We start from the raw sequence: 20,471 nt of genomic DNA on the forward strand, positions 1-20,471 counted from the left end.
GTACTGTAAGCAAATTAAACCAGAGTGGAACGGCTCAGATAGATGAATGCCCCCTGGTGTGGTGGATGACGATGTGGAGCTTCGGGTGTTTTCAGTATGACGAGGATAGCCACCAAGGGCTGCAAAAATATAATACACAGAATCAAAATACGAAGCTCAGCAGATGCCTCCAAGCGTTTCGCAGCGACCATGTAAGGCGTCTGCACGTTTCCTACCGTGAGAGCTTAGACTTTTGCTGGAGCCGACCAAAAAAAAAAGATAGGAATTACAGTGGTCGAAAACACTACTCGCGCCTACGTAGTAAGACGCAGACGCATATCTCACAAATAGATACGGTTAGAACCAAGTCTACAGGTAAGCACCGTCCGTTGTCGCTTGGGGGCGAGACGCATTTGTGTGGAAAAGAATGACGTGCCATGTACAGTAACTGAGGTACAGTGGGACAAGGGCATACGCCTATTGATAGGCATTGCTGGGCTAGTCGCTGGGCAACCCCAGAATAGATAGAACCATGATGGCAAAGCTGATTCAGTGCTATTGACGTATTTGTTAGTATTGGGTCGTAAGGGAGAGCAAAACCTACCGTATGGGCTTGGATAAAAGAACTTTTGCTGGGCCGGTCTATCAGGCAGGAAAATACTCAACAGAGTCAGCTTGGGCGTACCTTCGAGGAAGACTGCGATATGAACGGGCAAATACCGTAATAAATGGTTAATAGAAGCACGTGCTATTAACAAAAGGCTCAGCAAAGTAAAACATAATCAAGGAAACCCATTATATTGGCGTGGCTTCCACTGGCATGCCATGAAAGAGCTACAAGCCACTCCAGAAGTATCCGGTGAATATCGGCTTCTCTATATTATGAACTGGTTTCGTCGTATCTGGCTATGGCCCAGACGCAAGTATGAGGCGTACCCTTTCACGTGGTCCCAATGCTAACTGTGCGCCACCTATAGACGGGTGCATCGGACTGCTTCAGCTGAGGATCAAGGTGGCCTGGATGACCCCAAGGTCGGCTATTTTGTCACAGTCGGCGTGGGTTCCCCCCATGGGCGGGCCGCAGTGGAAGATTCAAGCTTGATGCGTGACGATACCCAAAGAGCCGCTGTCGAGAATTTGAGATGTGAGCGCTGCCATGGCCGTCGTTCTACGAGTTATCACTGCAGACACCGGGAAGCCTCTGTGCAGTACCCAGCCCGTGGCATATGTTCACGGCGGCGCACTGGCTGTGCGGGCGCACGAAAGGCTCTACAGCAAGGGCCCTGGCTTCAATCGACTGTGGATTTACCGGCAGGCGAACGGGTGAAAGAGCCAGGAATCAGCCCAAGCAATACGCAACTACAGCCAAAGTCTCCTGCTCCGGTATATGAACTCTGTGGAATACCGACAAGCTCGTTGGACAGGATATACGAACCTTAACTCCTCGATACTGTAACCTTTAAATGTACTGTAGAATCAATAGGCCTCCTTGCTACTTACATACATTATGATCGGGTGATTCCTTTCGTTCTCCAAAGTCTCATGCGCAATTGAACTCATGTAGGGCTGTGCTTCTTCCTTGGTGGCCTCAGACGAATCGGTCGTATGATTGCCAAGAGCTGCTCGATTTCCCCGGAGAGTGTTCTGTACTCGGCAGTAGATTGTTTTCCTCTCTGGCCAAGCATTCGCCGCTTCAAACGAGCCTCACGGAGCTGGTTTTCCAGGGACGGCCCACTGGCGACGAAGTCAACATATGGCGCTGTGCTGCTTGTAGCTTGTCTTCCGGGTGTCTTTCTTGGTGATCGTCTTGTCGGGTCTGGAGTATGAGAATATTATGTTCAAGGTCTGGGAACAGGATATCGTATACATACGCGTAGTCTGACATGATAAACGCATGGACTGCTTTATCGGCACGGCGCATGGTGCATCGCTGAGCCGTTTATCACTGTAAACGCGACTGTTGTGGTGCGGAGCCGGAACGCTTGAGGCCGAATCGACGCCATCCAGTAATGCCAGTTGCTCATTCAGCCAGGCCATGGGTGGAATGGGTGGGGCTGGAGACGGTGATTGGAGGAATACCGTAAGAAATTCATCGATGTCACTGTTTGGGTCACGCATCCTGTCTGCCCTGAACAGTGCTTACATAGAAACTTAATGACACCAAGGTTAGTCTGTGAAGTCCATGTTGAAGTAATGTACTCCTACCGTTTATAGGTGTAATCCTGATGTCGACGCCAGCAGTTGACACATTACAGATGCGCGCAGGAAGGCCTGAGTAACGATCGGTGCGTACGTGCCTGCCGGGCTTTATACCGGGCTTTATGCTTTACGCAGTATTAGAGCATCAGAAAGGCAGGAAAGTCTGATCATCTAGCGTCGCTCCTCAACCTTCTAGCCCGCAGAATGAGAAGGGTACTCCGCTGGCGGAAAGAACAGCCGATCCAGCTTTACTAGCTGGAAATAAATACGGGACCGGGAATCCAAGGAGTCCAACTGCAACTCTCAAGAGCTACATCCCAAGGTTGTTACATAACATGATCTACGGAGAAGTCTCCCTGCGTATACCATCCCTCCCTTGCAGGTTTCATGCTATATTAAGACTCAAGCAAGCTGCAAAGACGTTCAAACATACGACAGACTTTTACGACTTCTCAGTGTTCGAAAACCGGGAACGCATATATGCGAAATACATGGCTGCGCCTAAGCATGCTTGCCCCGATTGTCTATCCCATAATGATTGCCGTCCTCCTCGTTGCTATCGTGCGCCGTGCTGTCGTATGCAGTCGGGCTTTCCCGAGACGAGAGCCTATCGGCGGTTCAACTTGGCCTTCTAAACCAGAGCGGTGGTCGTAATCGTGCCTTGGACTGCCTTGCGCGGGACGCGCGTTGACAAGAGAGGTAGGATAGAAATCCCAGCTCCACAAAGGGATGGGATTCAGCCCATGCCACCGCACTAAGAAGGTGCCCTAAGGGGCCGCCGTGATGAGCTTGTTTCCACTATCCGTAGAACTGAACGTTCAGCAAACCCGAGTACGCCACAACACGAACTGATTAGCCGCAGTATCTTCGTACCCACTTCCTCTTACGGTTTACGGCCATACTGGACTCCAATGACTCCCTATTTCCTATCGGTAGGTGCTTTGCATACCGGGAAAATTCTCCTTATCGTGGCTGGCAGCGCCGTGAACACAAAAATCTATCAGGAACTGCCTTTCCTCGCCGCGGTGAACTATGTCATCTTGGCTACCGGCTACCTTTGGCTTGCGCGGCGCACGTCTAGATGTCACTGATTCAATGCACGCTTGATGTATGCAGCGTACTATATATTGGGTATAGCCACCATCTTAACAATCACGGCAGTGGTAGGGGTCTCGCTCCACGAATGGGCCCATGCGGTCGAGGTATCAGTCTCTCATCTCCACTGGGCCTGACAAACTTGATATAATGATTTTGAAGGTGTAAATACTTGCGGCTGTGCTGTCGGCTATCCATCATAGTTTACATGTCTTCGCTTGCTTCGACGGGCGTGTTGTTGCGAGGCCCAGTCGCCACACCCACCCGATGAATCGTTCGGACCTCTGTCCAGAGCCATGTCATACTGCTTCTTTTGAAATAGTTTAGAGGACAAAATCCAAGACAGCAATCAATGGACACGGTTGCCTAAGATGCTAACCGGCAGTCCGTGTATTTAATGTTATATACGTGGCAGTCTCAGACTTCAAAGAAACCTAAAAAACATTTGGAGAGTGCAATGGACCAATGGACTGAAACAAATACTATCCGCTATCCCCGGTTAAACCATCATCACCTTCGCTTTACAACCAACAGTAGCCAACTTCTATAGATACTCCACCTGGAAGTTCAGGTTTTTGGCGGAACTGGACCCGAGGCGGGAGCCGGGGCCTTTTGATTGGCAGCTGGGGTGACAGAGGGAGAATTAGCCGGGGCGTGGCCGTCGTTTCCGACCGGCCGACCTTCACCCCTGCCCTCCAGCAGCACGGCCGGAGCATCCTTCCAGCTATCACAAATCCTAGTGATCCCGTCTTGCACACTTTCAAACGATTTCTGGAAGTGGGTCAACAGCGTCCTCTGTTCCTCGTAGCGACCCTCTATGTCGCGCTTCTCCTTCTCGAGAGACGCGTTTTTGGTCTCCAGTCGGCGATTCTCCTTCTCGAGCCGCTGGCTATCAGCGTGCTTCAAGATGTAGGAATCCCACATGCGCCGATAGAGGCCCACGAGGCGTGCCGCCTGTGCGGCCAGAACGGGATCTGTCTTATCCAGCCGCTCCAGCTCCTCGGCCAAAGGTTGAAACAGCTCCGCGGTCGACGCCGTTTTCACGTCCTTGATGGGAGAATCTACCGACTGAGGTCAATGTAGTCAGTAGGCGTCTCCGTGGCTTGTGTCGGGCGACCTCACCTTTGGCAATGGTTGAACTCGAGGCGGTGGAGCCCGGAAATCATTGTCCCTTCCTCGCGGCGGCGACTCGGATCCGCGCTTGCGCTTAGGCTGGTAGTGATCCTTCATCGGGTGATGCATGACTGGAGCTATGTGCTGCTGAGAAGAAGCAGATCTTGCCATGAATACGGTTCTCCAGTGGAACGTAGTGCCTTTTTATAGATACCACGATTGCCTCGGAGCATGGGGGAGAGCAAAATACGCCGGCGAGCAAAGCATGAGAATGGCCTACGCATACACGGCCCATTTTGGCACGGTCATGACACACCAAATGAAGGAATACACTACAATGCTTAAAGGATCACGTTGATAAGCGATGCGCTCGATTCACCGAATACTCAAAGGTGTGGGCAAGAGGTGGGCTGGTGCCATCATCTTGTCACAGCCTAGTATTCCCCAGGTCTGCAGGGTTTCAACCATCGTGGCGCTCTTTATGCGATTCATTACTATGGTGAGCGTAAAATTGACGGTTATTCTCTACCGTCATCTGCCCGCTCGTCGGCATGGTATAAATAGACGCACATATAATCCAACAAGTGGTCCACATGATACTATATGGTCCTTGTCTTTCATTTAACCGCATGCATCGAGTAAATGGCTCAACCGAGATGTCTCTGTCGTACGCGACGGCTTGCAGAGCGACTACAACATGCGGTGCAGGCGAATGAGGCGGATCGCCCAACCCACGAAACCAACATCGAGGCCGGTTCCTCTCGGACTCTGCATGAGGAAGCGGAGAGGGAAAGGCAGTGGCGGTCACTAGCTCCGTCGCCAGAATTTGTGGGAAAACAAATGCGGAAAAGGTACGATAAGTTAATCAACAACAGAGTTACAGTCTTACTAAAATACACTGCTGTAGCCGTGACCTGAAATGAGATTCTCGATTACTATGCATCCCTAGGGCCTGGGCATATGTTGAGCGTGATGAATACAAGGTGGTCTATCCATCAGGGGGATTACCTGTTATTAGTTGGCATTGGTAGATGGCATTGGTAGATGGCATTGGTAGACCACATTCGCGCCTGAGATCTACAATGAAAGTCTTTACAATCTGCACCGAGGACAGCTGTTGAAACCAAGGCTCTCATGTTGCATTAGAATGACATTAGTTGTGTGGTATATCTCATGATGCTGGTAGAAGGGTTTATATATCCTCCCCATCGTCCCAGGCAATCAATACCAACAAAGAGTCCGGCGATTATGAGCCGATACCGAGAACATCCGGCATGCGGCGGTACGCCACCAGCGCAAAAGTAAAGCAACGATGTATTGCCTATGTGGGCCTAGCCATACGAACCACCCTCGCTAGTATAGCCTCATAGTGACATGCAAAGCATCATGAATAATGCTGCTGTAGGTGGTTCAATTCCTTCCACAGGGGATCGCTTACGGATCAGAATCGGGGGCAAAATTGCTCAAATGCCCGATTTTCTGAACATGCGTCGCTAGCCGTGACCAGCGGTGTTGATCATGAGCGCCCAATTATTTTTGCCCAGCGGCGCGGTTGCCCGCGTCGGCCCGACGCAGCAAGGGATGCGGGTAACAATGGTGTCGCCGGAGGTCTGACATAATAATCTGCATAATCCTTCACTTAGAAGGGTTGACCCTTTTTTAGTGCAGTGGAATTGCCACAAATGGAATTTGGTCATCCTACCTGGCAAAAAAATGTGTTTACGCGACAAACCACCGTTAAATTTGCGGCCACAAGTCCTTTTTATGGATTCAAGATGGCCGCCCGAGGTTTCATACTTTTATGGACCTTCCTGGGCAAGACTGTCCACGGCCAAAAGAACTCGATTAATCCATCCTAGCAACTAACCCCTGATGTTGTTGGATCGTAGCTAACCCATGAAGTTGAAACTGCCGAGAGAAAAGCCCGAATGCACCTTCCGACCGTCCTTGCTGATAAGTGCTCTCTGGAGCTCGGTATGAAACCAACCGTCTCGATCGACCCTGCGATACAACAAGAGAAGCAAAGAATGGGCATTTTGTGTGGCCACATTTCCGCATGTCTTGTGTGTGCCCCCTGTACCCAGTCTAGTCATCTGTTCGCCATGGCGTTCCTGGCACCGAATCAGCCGCACTCAAAACGTTTCCCACAAGAAGTCCCAAGAAGTTCTCCGGCTCAACCTCGCGCAACACTCGACCCGGGGAATGATATTGTATTGTTGGTGACTAGCAGTGTCTAGGGGCTAAGGACTTTCTTCGCGATACACGGGCAACGTACTGACGCAGCGAGAATAGCAGAAGGGTTCGTATTCGATGTTTGTACTTTGTGTTGTGCTATATATAGCGATAGAGCATGGATTGTAGATACATTGATGGATAGGGGCGCATGATATTTGCTCAAACCTGGTACGAAGAGGATAAGACCGCCCAGTCCACTCTCATGGGATATTAGACCGTGATACGAACCTGTGAGATTACGTGATCTAGCGGCTTGGCCCGCATACTCGAACCCCTAAAGAACTTACCCCTTTATCGAGAACACATCTATCGAAGAGAGAAGTCGTTATGCGAGAGAATTAAGAGCCCTATCGTTAGAAAAGCATTCGCTCCTTAGTAGGCTACGTGCGTGTAGCCGATACAGTGTCATCCTGCCTTCTTCCCCTGTGCATTTCATAACAGACCGCATCTGGAGCCCCATGCCGATATTCTTCAATGCAAGCTCAAATCGCCGCGTCCCAGATGTGCCTGCCATACGAGATGCTGTTCAGGATCACAGCAAGATGCATCAGATAGAGGCTGGGCTTCCACTCGCCCACCAAACCCAATCTCTCCGGACCCCTTGCCAGATAGCCGAGCCCCGCCAGAAGGTTCCAGCCAGCAAGCCGTATCAGCTCGACGGCGAGTGGCGATGGACGGGTCCAAGAGTAATGGAGGATATAAATCGGCGGCACTAGTGCAAACAAACCCAGTGCCAGGCAGAATCGGCGAAAGTATAAGTGGTGGGAAAGAAAGTCGGTCATGGTACCGACAACGGCAATGGTCAAACAAAGGAGGTATGCGAGACGGAGGTAGCCGTCTTGGTCACATGACAAGATCACCAATGGAACGGTCGTGGTATAGATCAGGAATAGGGTGCCGGCCTGTTCGAGCTTTAGCCAGGAAACGGCCTGGCTCCGGTAGAGCGTCCCTCTGATTCGGTGGGCCAAGCTGCATAGACACCAAAGTATGACGCCGCTACTGTACAGAGTCACAGCTTGTGTTTGGACAATAGTGCCTGGCGACGTTGGGAAATGCCAAAGCAAGAAGGAAACGAGGAAGAAAAGGAAGTAGGAAAGCCCAACCAGGTGGATCGAGACGAGGATCGCGCCATCGCGATGAAGAGCCTTGTTAATGAAACTCATTCTGGTATAGCAGCCGTTCGCAGCAGGGCGTGAAATCATTCTGCCCTTGCATCGTGGGCTGGCCTCGGAGGGCATATATATATGGCGTTCCTTACCTCACTAGGCTGCTAGGAGTGTGTACTGCAGTAGGGCTGGTTGACCGGTCTGGCTGATCCCGGGGGCATTCATCCGTACATGACCAGCAACAAACGGACCCATGTTCGTGGTCCAAAGATGACCGTGCGAATGCCCAGCAAAAATCAGCAGAGGGGAGAGAATAAACTCGCCTGCCGATGGGTTACTGTATCCAGATTCAATCTGGAATATCTTCTCTTACCTGCTTGACTCATTGACTGCACTCAAGCGCCAGTCAACCTATCACAGGTATGTCTGCCCTGGGAAAATGAGGGTTGACGGCAACTGATGGCCTTTCACGGCTGTTCCACGTACCAGTCCCTACATTTGGTGGCCTGCCATCAGTTCATAGCCATTGCAACCTGATCACCCGACCAAAGTGTGCATTTGATCTGTACTACGAGTATATAAACCGAAGTCAGGAGACGAAAAGGACACAGCTGGCTACCACAGGACTACCATGGCAGCATGGCTAGACCTCTCGGGCGACGACGCAGCGGGCTGGTCCCTGGTCGATACGGGCCGGATGGATGACATCGTGCAGAGCATGAGCCATCCCGCCACACAGTACCCGTCCGTCCTTTCGTTCCTGGGCAATGACAGTCGGGTGGCAGCCCTGCGTGCGCTCTTTCCCCAGAACAACGTTACCCGCCGAGGACCAGCTGGTCTGGTCCGGTTGCATCTCAGTACCACGACCGCCAATACCGAGCATCCAGTGTGGTTCACCGAGAGCAGTTTCGCCCGCCCACCGACGATTGACGGGTCCACCATAGCGCCATCCGTCGATCGTTCTCGACGGTACCCAGTTCGGCAAGGCCGATTCGAAACGCCGTGCGACATCAAAGACCACCTCCTCACGAGACTGGTGTTTCCGTGGACGCACGTAGCGTGTTTCTTTGCGGGCGGAGAGAACGAGCTGAAGGCTGGTTGGCTGAAACCCATGGAGACAACCACGCCAGCCCCGCGGACACACCAAGCCTGGTGCGAGTCATATTGATCCTGACGGACCCAACCGCTATCTACAACGCCGACCCGGTGGAGGCGGGGTTGCCCGGTTCAGACGTTGCGGGCGAGCAACGGCCGACAATATCGGTCCTGGACCTGCGCGATCGTCATCAGTTGTCGCCCTCTGCCCTATATGCCCCACTGCAGCGTCTCCTGCTAGACAGGCTCCAGGACAGCCGGGCGGAGCTCATGAAGCAGGGGCTGCTCTTCTCCGCCGTTCATCTCAAGTTCATGTGGAATAGGTGCCTTGCGCAAAGTCTTCTGCACCCGGCTGCCCGAATCAATTGTCTCTCCCTCTCTCGGGAACGACTGCCGGTCCCGTTTGCGTTCCACGATGGCCTCGCGGAGTTGCTCGGGGAGGCGTGCAAGGTCGGGTGCCCCATCCACGAACGGATGCCGACGCTTCAATACGCTACCTTTGCTTCGAAATTGGCGCCAGTATACGGACTACCGCCCTCAAATTCATGGGACGATGGTGGACAGTTGCGATAGATCGAAAGCTCTAGAGCACAGAGCCAGCCCGTCTCGGATGCCATAAATATTCCTGTCCCGGTCGCGATGATTCCTGGGACCAGGTACAGGCAGCATGTACCTAACACGCCAGGCTCAAGTCGAATCGAAGGAAAAGGCTCTGGAAGCCTACCGGAAGGAACGATTTCGTGGAAGCGCCCGAGTCCGTCTAGATTGCCTTGGGTTTGAGAAGGGGTTCAGCCGGCTGATGGATGACGGCCGCAATACCGTCCGGCTCGAGCGGATTCTCGAGTTGCAAGGCTGTCTTCGCATCAACCGGGATTACCATGTGCCGGTGCTGGTCGATGCGGCCGACTGGGGCCGTACCATCAAGATGCATGATAGCGAAGACGAGTTGCTCCCGGAATTGGCTGTGCCTTTGAATATGTTACTCCGCGCCCAGGGATACGAAAGCATTGTCGCAGCGGCACGAAAGATGCTATCCGGGCCGAGTCGGTGGTGGGTGGTTGATGTATACGTGGAGGATCCAGGTAAGTTCCCCCCGGCATCGCTGGTCTGAAGCACCCGTTTCCCGCCTCCCTGGCGCATGGCTGTAGCTTCGTTGTACGTACTAGTAGTAAGTGGAATGCGGTTTTTTTGCCCTAGATCAGCCAACCATCGAACCTTGGCTGCACACCCACCTCGTGCGCTCTCTACAGGAGCACTTTCCGAACGAGCGTCAGCCCCCTGATGGGTTAATCTATCAGCGGCTTCGGCTACCGTAGTTGATCACCTGACGCCCGTCCCCACCTGACGCCCGTTTTCAACTCATCGCCCATACAAAATTTGAAGCCGTACAACCACGAATAATTCGATTTATATAGAGATTTTTGAGTAGAGTGAAATATGCGTAGAATTAAAGCTATATAGCACTTTATTTAATCGCGAAAGCGCTGTGGAAGGCGGATTTGCCTACCTCTGCGATTAAGCGTTGGAGGTGCCTCATCAACGACCTCAACGCCTACAGGGGCGATATCAATCGATTCTTTCGCTTTTGGAGTGCTGGGAGGCCTATTCTTGCCTCGCTGAGCCGATTTAAAGTCATTTTGAAGCTGTATATCGGCCTGCTTAGCGAGCTGATCATCCTGCTTTTTACGCGTCTTTTCCTCTGCTTCACGAAGCCGTATTTCCTTATTTAAAGCGCGACTTCGCTTGCGTTCTTCAACTAAAAGCCTTTTATCTTCTTTCTCTTGCTGCTTACGAAGCCTTTCCTCTTCTTGTGAAGCCTTTGCAAGCCGTAAAGCTTCATCTTTCTCCGCTTGAAGATCACGGGCTTGCTGAATCTTCTTAGGAGAGTAAAACACCGCGTAGCCGTCCTCAGGGGCCCGTAATTCAGAAAGAAAAGGCTTACCTCGTTGACGCTTCTTCTTCTCTAGCTGTAGAGCTTCTTCAAGGCCTTGGCAGCGGAGTTTTAGGATAATATTCTCCGTAGAGAGATGATGCATCGTAGAACTCAATTTTTGAGCCTTTTGATCATATAAATCAGTCACTGCATGCTTGAGAAGCCTCTCTATCTTTCTCCAGTCTTCTGCACCAAGCACTGAGCGAGATGAATCACTAGAGGAAGGCCGATCATTATTATCTCGGCTGAATCGAGATAAAACGACCTCAGGGTCCCACGGCGCGATTCCTACCGATTTCCATGAAGAAATGATATTTTTAAGCGATAAAGCGCAACCCCATGAAGGCCAAAAGAGGCGGAAAAAGTCCCTTTTCGTAATATGACAGAGGCCTAAGCTGGTGTGAAGAAATCGCTCTAATTCATTGCTGTACGCGATTGAAAGCGGCGAGAAGATTCCGACGTCAAGCGGCTGCAATGAATGCGTAGAATGAGGTGGATACGTCATTAGAAGGATCTTATTCGCTTCGCAGTAGTTGAAGAACTTCATATTGACGTGTGAGCCATGGCCATCGAGTATAAGAAGCCTCTAACGCCTTCTTGCCTTTGCCTTAGTCTCTCGATCGAATATATCACGCAGCCACGCATATCCTAGCTCATCATTCGTCCAGCCGGAGGGTGAAGATGCAAAGAAACACTTGTGTTGAAGAGCTTCAAAATCCTGCAGCCAGGAATCTTGAACTTTTGAAGATGCAGCTTGATATATAAGGCCCGGAGATAGCGAGGTCCCATCAGCGCAAATACAGGCAATCGTAGTAATCCATTCGCGATTTCCATCTTGAAGCCGTTGCTTCATTCCATCTCGCTCGTAGACCTTCTTTGAGAAGATCCTTTTGCCTTTAGCGAGGACGCCAATTAAGAAGCCTTTCTCATCCATATTGTAGATATATTTCTCCTGCACTTCGTATTCATCAATTTTTCGCTTTAAAAGTTCGAAATATAAAGCGTATTTCCATGCAGAATCGGCCTTTTTTCGAGATGAATCGATACCAGTTGTGTAGCGAGAAATAAGCTTGTCCGAATGGCGCTTTAAAAAGCGGCTCGGCCACTGTTTTCCTGGCCGATTCCCGCTTATTTCGTGAGCGAGATTTTGTAGCATTTCATGCGAGATATAAAGGCCTCGCTTGCTTAATTCGTTGATATTCGAAATAAGCACTTTCGCCTGTTGATCGTTGAGCAATCGCTGGCCTTGATATTGATCATCTTTTGAATGCTGAACACCGCGAAATCGTCTTGCTAGAGTTGTTCGACTTATACCATACTTTTTCGCTAAAAAGGTATAGCTAGGTCGTTCTTCAAGGGCTAGCGATTCCAAATCTGCAATTGCCTCGTCAATTGGGGCCATATTCGTTGAATTATAGCGGTTTGAAAATGATAAAAAAGTCGGTGAAATTGAAGTTTTCGGGCGTCAGGTGATCAACTACGGTATATGAAGGGCATCTCGGCCCGCCCCGCGATGAACACGCAGCCGCGGCGTGGTGGGCTATTTTGCAGCACGACCCGAAGAGTAGGAAGCATCGATATGTCGCCGCATTCTTTAAGCATCCAACCCTTCCTCGGGCCTTTGATGCCCTTCTTCCCATCCCGGGTCTGTGGGCTTGTATGCATCTCGGGGTGCTCCACACCATGGTTTCTCTGCACTGCGATGAGGTATGTGGGCCTGCGCTCGTTCAATAATGCCGCTGCTGAAATTCGAGACGGTACAGCCCATCTTATTCTATCTGGAGCGGATCCGCAGCATGTGGGTTGATCAAATCCTCGGCGGCGATGCCGCGCTGGCCGGCGCTGCGGACGCCCACACCGTTCGCGCGATGGAATCGCGTGTTCCCCATATCTCGAAGCAGGATAAGGCGTTCCCGGAAAAGCAAATGATGACCGACCGGACGTTGTTTCCATCGATCTCTCTCCACGAGACACGAGAGGCCATCTGGGCTCGGCTACAGTCGATCGACACCCCGATTCCCAGCCTACGCACGTTCTTCCAGGATCTTCTTTATTTGGGCGTGGCGCGCAAGGCGATGCAGACGCTTCTCTGCCTGCGGGAGCCGGGATCGACGAGCAAAGTCACGATCGATGAGGCACTAGGCGGGCAACGTCCGGCCGGCACAAGCCAGTCTCTGGAGGCTCTCTCCCAGCAAACTCGGCAGGGCCTGCAGGAGCTTTGGCGGTTCTGCTTCCAATATGGCTTGGAAATAGCGGGAACCGCACGCCGTCTGCGTCAGCCACGGAAGCCGGAGCGATTGCCCGACTCGCTGCATGCCGGAAATGAACCAACATGGATAAGCCGAACGACGCTGTTGCGCCACTTTTTCTGGCTTGCCGAACAAGAAGGATTCACCGTCCCCAGCCTGCCCGGTCTAGCGCCGCAGGCCGTGTCCCTGCCGACGCCACAGTCACGCGATGCGGTGCCGAACCTGAACCCGGATTGCGATGAACCTGTTGCCCGACGGCGCGGAGTCCCGTATGTTGACACGGTTGATGCCGACCGGTTCGCCCTGGAAAAAGACCGGTTGTGGGAGCGCTGGGATAGCCCGTACATCACGGCAGAGTTTGTACGGCGATCGCAGTTCCAGGCCTTTTTCGGCTACCTCCATGGTAATGTTGCACCTAGCCAGGCCGCTGAGAGTCCCTGGGGTGATGCGCCGGCATCCGATGGAGCCGGGACGCCCGACCATGCTATGCCCGATCAAGGCATCTCCGGGGGTCCTCCAGCATCTCCCAGCATCGCAGATATGCTACCGGACATACGCAGCCCTTCTAGCTGGTCCAACGCCTTTCAGGTGAGCGGGCTGTTTGGACTGGAATCCTTCCAGATGCCAGGGTGGAGTTTAAGGGTGGACGTGGAGATTCCGGGACGGGAGACGAAGTCGTTCTTATTACAAGAGCCAGCAGGGTCGAACGACTCCTTTGTACAGGGGGGCATCAGCCCAATTGAATCGTTCCTCAACGGACTGGGACCGGAATTTGTGTTTTATGTTCCAGAAAATCGGACCATTCTTCGCGAGCAGGTCCACACCTGGCACCAACAATGTCCGGACCAAACTCTAACGGCCCGACTGGACCAGCAAATACTGCAAGAAGCCACAGCGACAAAGGGAAACTCGTTCAAAAGACATATCAGGGAGCTGTCTGCGTCCGAGCTGGAAAGTAAACTGGCAGAAGTCGCCGCGTGGGTTGATAGGCAAGCAGATGGGCACTGGATTGTATCTACTACGGCTATGCCAACGATCAATATAGCGGAGGGATAGTAGCAGAATATGATTGCGGCCAGTGCTGCCCAATTGGAATACGTTCCTGTTTCTGTGCAATATTTCCAACGCGAGGTAAACGTGCGCTTGATAGCACATCGGTCGTGATTTGGGTAAATCCGAAGAACGTCAACTTTGTAGGCTGATGTGGCAGCCTCGAACGCCAATGGGCATGTACCATTTACTGTTTACCATTCGTTGCTTGACACAGGCAAGTTTCTAATTCGCATCCTACCCACCGTACAATTCCCCTCGATGTACAAGGGTAAGGGTTGGATGGTTGGAATATATACTTATTGCTCCTTGCGCACAGGTGTTGGAGATGGCGGAGTTACAGCCAGCCAACCTTACTCGGCTAATTTAGCTTCCTATCGAGGACTCCCCTTTCCTTTACGCAACTTCTCTCGGACCAGGGCCAGATTCCGTGGCTTGAGCCATCTGCGGACGTTGTTGCCCGCTGTCGCCACCAAGACGTGGCCTCCCTTCCTCCCCTTGCTCCTCCAGCCCGTTGAGTACGTGACTCAACATCATTTCGAAAGAGTCCGATTCTTGGCCATCCACGCCGCGCTCCTTCAGCAGGTAGTCGATCACGGTGCCCATCCGATGGCTCGTCTCGTAAAGAATATCTGCCAGCTTGGCCACTTCCTCGAGGTCGGCCGTGGTTTGCTTCAACGCCTCTCGTGTGGAGCGATGATCGTAGTTCCGCCTCTGCCGGTCACGACCGGCTCGAGCAGCCCGACTGCTTAGTTCGGCGATGGTCCGGAGCACGTCCTTCTCCGATTAGCGGGTTCATAGCAGGCGATGGAAGGCAATACTTACAGATATGTCCATACCTGAAATTAGGCACAGTATGGTAAGGCGTAGGAATGTGGGTTCGATGTAGGGAATAATTCCGAAAGAAAGGTTTCGTGCACATGAATGTTGGAATGAGCTGTTTAAGTACCCTGTGTTTGGCTAGCTACCTCGGCCAAGAGCCACCGTGTAACCACTATCGGCTTGCCGTCGAAACTCTCAAATGCTCTGGGTGGAAATCTAAGTTGAGGGCTTGGAAATACCATTGCAATCGCCCGGGACTAGTGAAAAGACATACGCACTTTTGAAAATTATACCGGTTGGACCATCAACAAGATACTCCGCGTGCCTTTCAGCTGGAGGCGCATGCAGCATTAACGGCACCCTAAATCGCGGGATTCCCTTCATACAAAGCTCATACCAGGACAACACGCCGTTGTTCTTAGGGTTTCAGTGGTTATATCACGGCCGAGGTGCATGAGAGGAAGCCGGAACTCTACTTTTCCCCAAGATGGATGAAATTGTACGATTGGTCAAGGCAATGGGTCGACAGCAATGCCTCAATGCTTACTACCGGGTTTGTTACCTGCTTTTGAAAGAATTACAAGAAAGGATCCAGTCCGATTCCGACGACCTTCTGAAACTATGCTTTGACGAATCCACCGGTCCCGGCGATCTGGAGCAGGCCGCTATCATCGCGATCGGCCTCCGTGACACTGTCGCAGCCCTACGCGCAAAGGAGGGAAGGGCACGTATAGACCGGGAAGAGTTCTACTGAGCCGGAACTTGATCATGTAGGCTGGTTGATTGACAAGAGGAAATTGTGTCGGGTGAATTGACCAGCCATAGATCCGCATCACTTCCACCGAAAGGAGGCTAGTATGAGATATGCGACCAGGATAATGCACGAGGCAGGAGAACGTGGGGCGGATGATGTGATTCTGCACACACGGTCATCAACCAGAAGAGGGAGGGGGGAGGGGAGGTTTGTGCTGGTCTGAGGCGGCAGGGCAGGCTTTTGCGGTCAAATATGGTGTAGATAGCATGCTGATTGCAGTGCCACCCCCAGGAGGCCGAGAGCATGCATTCCAGTCCGAGCCCGAATTTAAGTTTGCCCGCATAGGTATTCTCGACGTACTGGCAAACCACATACAAATAGGACCAAGTACACCTTTGCTTTTGAAAGTCATGATATTTTTCCAGTCAAACCATGAACGATCGTCATCGGACTATCTGGTTCAAGTCTGTCGGCACACCGGGGGCAGGGAAAAGGGCCCTTCCCGAGGAGGCAGCATTGAACCCCACTAAAAGGCGGAAGTCGGACTCAGCTGCCTGTGATGACGGTTGCCACGAACAGGACCCATGGACCGTATACAAACAGAGAGCGGTGGTTTTTTGCGGCCGTTATGTCGCTCTGGCACATCATCAAGAGCACCAATCAAAAATCGTTCACATTGAGAGCCTTTCTATTGACAGGCCTGATAGGCGATATCTCCTACAAACAGTTGAGCGACTATCCCACGAGAGCTTTCTCAACTTACTCGAGGCCTATTACTACGAGAACCGACTGTTCTTGGTGTGGGAGCCGGTCGAGCTGTCGGTGAGAGAAATTTTAGACGCCCGGGCGCCCATCAATGAGCCACAGCTGGCACAGGTTATATTACCGGTATGTACCATGGCGTAGGGGAAATGTCACACTGACGGACGGAGGCAGATACTCCAGGGAATCGTGTTCCTTCGCGAAAAAGGAAGAGCACTCGCCAAGCTGGACTCGAAAGCGATCCTGCTAAACAAAGATGGGATTGTGCGGGTTGGTACGTCTTCGTGCCCCCAAACCGGGCAACAATTCGAGCATCTAACCCAGTCTACCAGCGGGTGCGGAACACAGCTGCCAGATACAGCCGTCAGAGATGAACTCCGACACGTTGAAGCTGACCGCACTGGCTGCTATCATGGCCGATCTGATGGGCCAGAAGGGGAGTGGGCCTATCTGGAGCTCGCTAGCGAAAGACTTTTTTCGAGATCTGACGACCAAGCGCCTGGACGAGTTGCTGGAGGTACGTTGGCACATTGGCTCACCTTGCTGCGCCTTGCTCACATTTCTACAGCACTCCTTCTTAAAGGAGGCGGGAGGAGCAGACGACTTAGTGCTGCGTGTCTCTATAGCGAACAAGATTGCCAGTTACAATATTAAAGAGGTGAACAATGTCTAGTTACCCTTCCGGATCGCACCGGGGAGCCTTGCCCGCTGCGTTATGACCAGTGGCCAAGCATAATTTAGGGCTTGGACTCCATCAATACAACATCAATACTATACTGCATAGGTCCCAGTTTCTCACCCCTTGGTCGCCCTTTGTAGTACCTTGGCAGCTTCACGGATGCTATCTCTCATCCTGGCTATCTCTTCTTCAAGCTCCCCTATATACTCTTTCTGACGCTTGATCTCCCTCTGCAAATGCCAGGTTTTTATTTCAAAGGCTCGCGACCGGTGTAGGCATGCTTGCATACGATCACGAAGACGCTCGTTCTCGTCATCGAGCTGCTGATTATCCTGCTCCAAGCGTTGAATAGTCGCGGTAAATGAATCGTCTTCAGGCGTCGGGGTCGGTTCATTTTCGGTCTGCCCAATCATTCCCATCAGCCTTGAAATACGGTGTGACATATGCCACGGGTAGAGACGGCCATCGCCATTAGACGTCTTACATTCTCATTTAATTCCAGATCATTGTGGTCCCCTTGCAGAACTGCCGGGCGGACGGCCTCGAGCGAACGTCCAAGCTCACGGCATATCTCCTCATAGAGACCAACGGTTCCATTGCTCAGGGGCGTCTCCAAAAGGTGCGCCTTGGAATCGGTAACGGACCAGATATACCCGTCCTGTGGAGCTGGCTGCAAGCGGACTTCGTTCGGGTTGATCCGCAAGCCGAGCCGGTAATCTAGGTCCATCAGTGTACGGCAGGATCTGGGGGCTCTAGGGGTAGTACGGATATGCCTGGACAATGCCTCGCGGCACCACTGTCGCCTCAGAGCACGCTTTTTATTACTCGATTGAGCCATGTGGGATGTATACAGGCTCTTCGTGCGCAAACCAAGGACGGATGAAAACCCTCGGTCTGCACACGGTAGAGGATAAAAGGTGGATGATGCGGTAGCAACCATGGAACTGGGGGTTCATAAATATGAGATGGCGGCCTGTATACGCAACAGAGAGGAGGCCACAATTGCCGGGATTGCTGAACGCGTTCTTGGCCATGTGCATTTGGGGTTCCGCTTGACCACTTATAATTTTGAGCCGGCGAGAAAAAAAAACTCGAATCGACTTCGGTGGATCATAAATCACGTTGAAATAAAATAAAGATATGTATTTATGATATATAATTGATAAAGCGCGTGAGGTACATGTTACTGAAATGAACTTGTTTGCCATGCTTAAAAAAGACATAACGACCGTTATTGATAAGCACACAAGCACCGATCAGATAAACAGGGTCATTGATGCGGATCCTGCGCTCAACAAATGCCATTTTCACCGCCGCGGCGGACTATTGCGACCGGAGGAGAGCCATTCGCACAAATGATTCTCTCGGGTTGATCTCAACTGAGCATTGCACGTAGTCTCCTCCCCCTGTAGCACCATTTCGATCCCGTACGCGATGCCCAGAGTCACGTAGAGGTATGACTGCGTGATAAGCGGTTTTGTTGACTACACTGATGAGAACCTGAAGCCCTTCTTCGCCCGTTGAAGGCCGAAGAAAAGAATGCTGGGAAATCAGCATGCTTGCGGCATGGCGACTGAAACGTACGGGCAACCTACACTTAACAGTGCGTCCACAGGATTCACGAACGGGTTGTCAATGGCCATTGTCGAGAAATTCTGTGCATGCCAACTCCAGGGGAAAGCGGCCCTATTCTTCTTCATCAAATCCGTCCCAATCGTCACGAGTGGAGCCAGTTGCGAGGCTGCCGCATCAGATGGGGAAGTGTCGCACTCGCGGCTGTGCTCCACACCGGCTATGTTTTGTCAACGTTAGTACGTTGCAGCCTTGAATCATGCCGGGCCAGCCTACCGATCTTAACTTCGCCGTTTGCAGTTATGAGTATGTCTCGAGGTGTCAGGCTCTGCAGGACCCTGCCCTGGTTGTGAAGGAACGCAATACCCTCCAGGACCTATCGAATCTGCGTCAATCGCTTCACTCGGAAGATAGAGGCTCATACATACGGGCCTGATAATCTGCACTATCTCACTCTCCGAGATCTCGCACGTTGATGCCAGAACCTCACTGACGGAAAATTCAATCGGCTCCCATATCAAAAAGTAGCGCTGGTGACGCTGCATGACATCCACAAGCCGGCGGAAGCTGCGGTGGGCATTTTGATCCAGTGTTTGGATGCAAGCACCTATGATTGGTCGTTCCGTGCCACCATCCTGAATATGAACAAATTCCGCTTTACGTTGTCGATGCTGGGCCAGAACCATGCATTCCCCGTAGACGATGCGAGCACATGGTTTGTATGTCTGCCATGGGTTGTTCGTCGGAATTTCACGAGGGGTGTATGTGGGTTCGCACGAGGACGTCTTCGATCCGAAATTGTTGGAGGGCTCGGCCAATACCGTGTCGGAATGGACGTTTGTGCGCACCTCCGGTGTTTGGACAGGCCGTGGTTCCTCGCCCTCAAACCACATCGTGCGGCCCGCAACCTCACGTCTATGACTGGACATGGCCCCCAGCGCACGTTAATCGGCCGACGAGGTCCATCGGCCACAGGTAGCAATGATCGCTGGCTCTTATACCGACATGCCTCATCGCATGGACTTTGTCGTACCTGGGAACCGAGAGCTCGTCGAGGAATGTGGTATTTGTTTTAAACTATTCGATAAAAGGAATTTGGCCAGACCCTCCCTTTCACACCCCCTCGCGTTTTCTATGTGGGCCGTGGCAGTTCTCATCAAAGCGGTATTGCCCATCTCGGTGAAATCCAGCAATAAACCCTGCTTACTTGCATGTTGGCTCGTTCGTCAGATTCGGCGGTCAATACCATGGTCGGTTGGTCAACTGAGCGGGCCATCTAGGGACACATTATGGGTCTTGCTCTACAGACACCGGGCTCGGTGTCGATGCCAATGGTGCATACGCCTTCGGTTCAGCAACATCGTAGATCCTTCTTGGTCGCGTCTTAGCATACACATCTTCCAGCAGTGCAAGTTTGACCGGGCATCACATACCATGCCCCGTAGAAGGGTTGACAGTGTCGGGTTGACCGCTGTGGGATAGGATGGGCCGGGTCTCCTTGGACATCGTCAGTAATGCGTTGTTGGCTATTCCCGTCCATGACCTCGCACATACCAATGCACTCCGTGCTTCATTCCCCCGGTGGATAGCAAAACCCGACACCTATAGCCGTTTAGCCAAACCTTCAAAGAATGAGGCGGACAGATCGCACAGCTATGGCCATTGCCCACATCAAGCTTAACACAGCCCACATGAGCTTGTCTCGGTCTTCGTGTAGAGCAGTAACAGCCACGTGCTAAGTGCCCGTCTTGCCTGGTGATGAATCCAAGTATCTGGTTGGAATGATCGAACGTACGCCTCATTGCCATTCACCATTGTGCTTATTATA

At 52.0% G+C, this 20,471-nt stretch overlaps 9 protein-coding genes across 9 annotated transcripts; 5 read left to right on the plus strand and 4 right to left on the minus strand.

Moving 5' to 3' along the window:
* Positions 1-3,840: 3,840 nt before the first annotated feature.
* Positions 3,841-4,515, minus strand: LDX57_007837 (uncharacterized protein; the record flags this gene model as incomplete). The annotated part of the gene is made up of 2 exons (XM_046089554.1): positions 3,841-4,341; positions 4,396-4,515. The coding sequence occupies 2 exons, from the start codon at positions 4,513-4,515 to the stop codon at positions 3,841-3,843; spliced, it is 621 nt and encodes a 206-aa protein (XP_045945525.1).
* Positions 4,516-8,358: 3,843 nt separating this feature from the next.
* LDX57_007838 (uncharacterized protein) lies at positions 8,359-9,395 on the plus strand (the record flags this gene model as incomplete). The annotated part of the gene is made up of 2 exons (XM_046089555.1): positions 8,359-8,618; positions 8,672-9,395. 2 exons carry the CDS (start codon positions 8,359-8,361, stop codon positions 9,393-9,395), a joined length of 984 nt encoding a protein of 327 aa, XP_045945526.1.
* A 94-nt stretch (positions 9,396-9,489) lies between these two features.
* On the plus strand, positions 9,490-9,933 carry LDX57_007839 (uncharacterized protein; the record flags this gene model as incomplete). Its single annotated transcript, XM_046089556.1, has 1 exon — positions 9,490-9,933. One exon carries the CDS (start codon positions 9,490-9,492, stop codon positions 9,931-9,933), a length of 444 nt encoding a protein of 147 aa, XP_045945527.1.
* A 2,505-nt stretch (positions 9,934-12,438) lies between these two features.
* LDX57_007840 (uncharacterized protein) lies at positions 12,439-14,060 on the plus strand (the record flags this gene model as incomplete). The annotated part of the gene is made up of 2 exons (XM_046089557.1): positions 12,439-12,462; positions 12,519-14,060. The coding sequence occupies 2 exons, from the start codon at positions 12,439-12,441 to the stop codon at positions 14,058-14,060; spliced, it is 1,566 nt and encodes a 521-aa protein (XP_045945528.1).
* A 390-nt stretch (positions 14,061-14,450) lies between these two features.
* Positions 14,451-14,891, minus strand: LDX57_007841 (uncharacterized protein; the record flags this gene model as incomplete). The annotated part of the gene is made up of 2 exons (XM_046089558.1): positions 14,451-14,831; positions 14,880-14,891. 2 exons carry the CDS (start codon positions 14,889-14,891, stop codon positions 14,451-14,453), a joined length of 393 nt encoding a protein of 130 aa, XP_045945529.1.
* Positions 14,892-15,363: 472 nt separating this feature from the next.
* On the plus strand, positions 15,364-15,630 carry LDX57_007842 (uncharacterized protein; the record flags this gene model as incomplete). The annotated part of the gene is made up of 1 exon (XM_046089559.1): positions 15,364-15,630. One exon carries the CDS (start codon positions 15,364-15,366, stop codon positions 15,628-15,630), a length of 267 nt encoding a protein of 88 aa, XP_045945530.1.
* Positions 15,631-16,062: 432 nt separating this feature from the next.
* On the plus strand, positions 16,063-17,065 carry LDX57_007843 (uncharacterized protein; the record flags this gene model as incomplete). The annotated part of the gene is made up of 4 exons (XM_046089560.1): positions 16,063-16,518; positions 16,567-16,666; positions 16,725-16,909; positions 16,961-17,065. 4 exons carry the CDS (start codon positions 16,063-16,065, stop codon positions 17,063-17,065), a joined length of 846 nt encoding a protein of 281 aa, XP_045945531.1.
* A 122-nt stretch (positions 17,066-17,187) lies between these two features.
* LDX57_007844 (uncharacterized protein) lies at positions 17,188-17,798 on the minus strand (the record flags this gene model as incomplete). Its single annotated transcript, XM_046089561.1, has 2 exons — positions 17,188-17,472; positions 17,556-17,798. The coding sequence occupies 2 exons, from the start codon at positions 17,796-17,798 to the stop codon at positions 17,188-17,190; spliced, it is 528 nt and encodes a 175-aa protein (XP_045945532.1).
* An 823-nt stretch (positions 17,799-18,621) lies between these two features.
* Positions 18,622-19,572, minus strand: LDX57_007845 (uncharacterized protein; the record flags this gene model as incomplete). The annotated part of the gene is made up of 3 exons (XM_046089562.1): positions 18,622-18,863; positions 18,920-19,019; positions 19,072-19,572. The coding sequence occupies 3 exons, from the start codon at positions 19,570-19,572 to the stop codon at positions 18,622-18,624; spliced, it is 843 nt and encodes a 280-aa protein (XP_045945533.1).
* Between the last annotated feature and the right edge of the window lie 899 nt (positions 19,573-20,471).

This window comes from Aspergillus melleus (assembly GCF_016097325.1).
Source record: "Aspergillus melleus strain CBS 546.65 chromosome Unknown contig4, whole genome shotgun sequence".
In the NCBI taxonomy this organism is placed as follows: domain Eukaryota; kingdom Fungi; phylum Ascomycota; class Eurotiomycetes; order Eurotiales; family Aspergillaceae; genus Aspergillus; species Aspergillus melleus.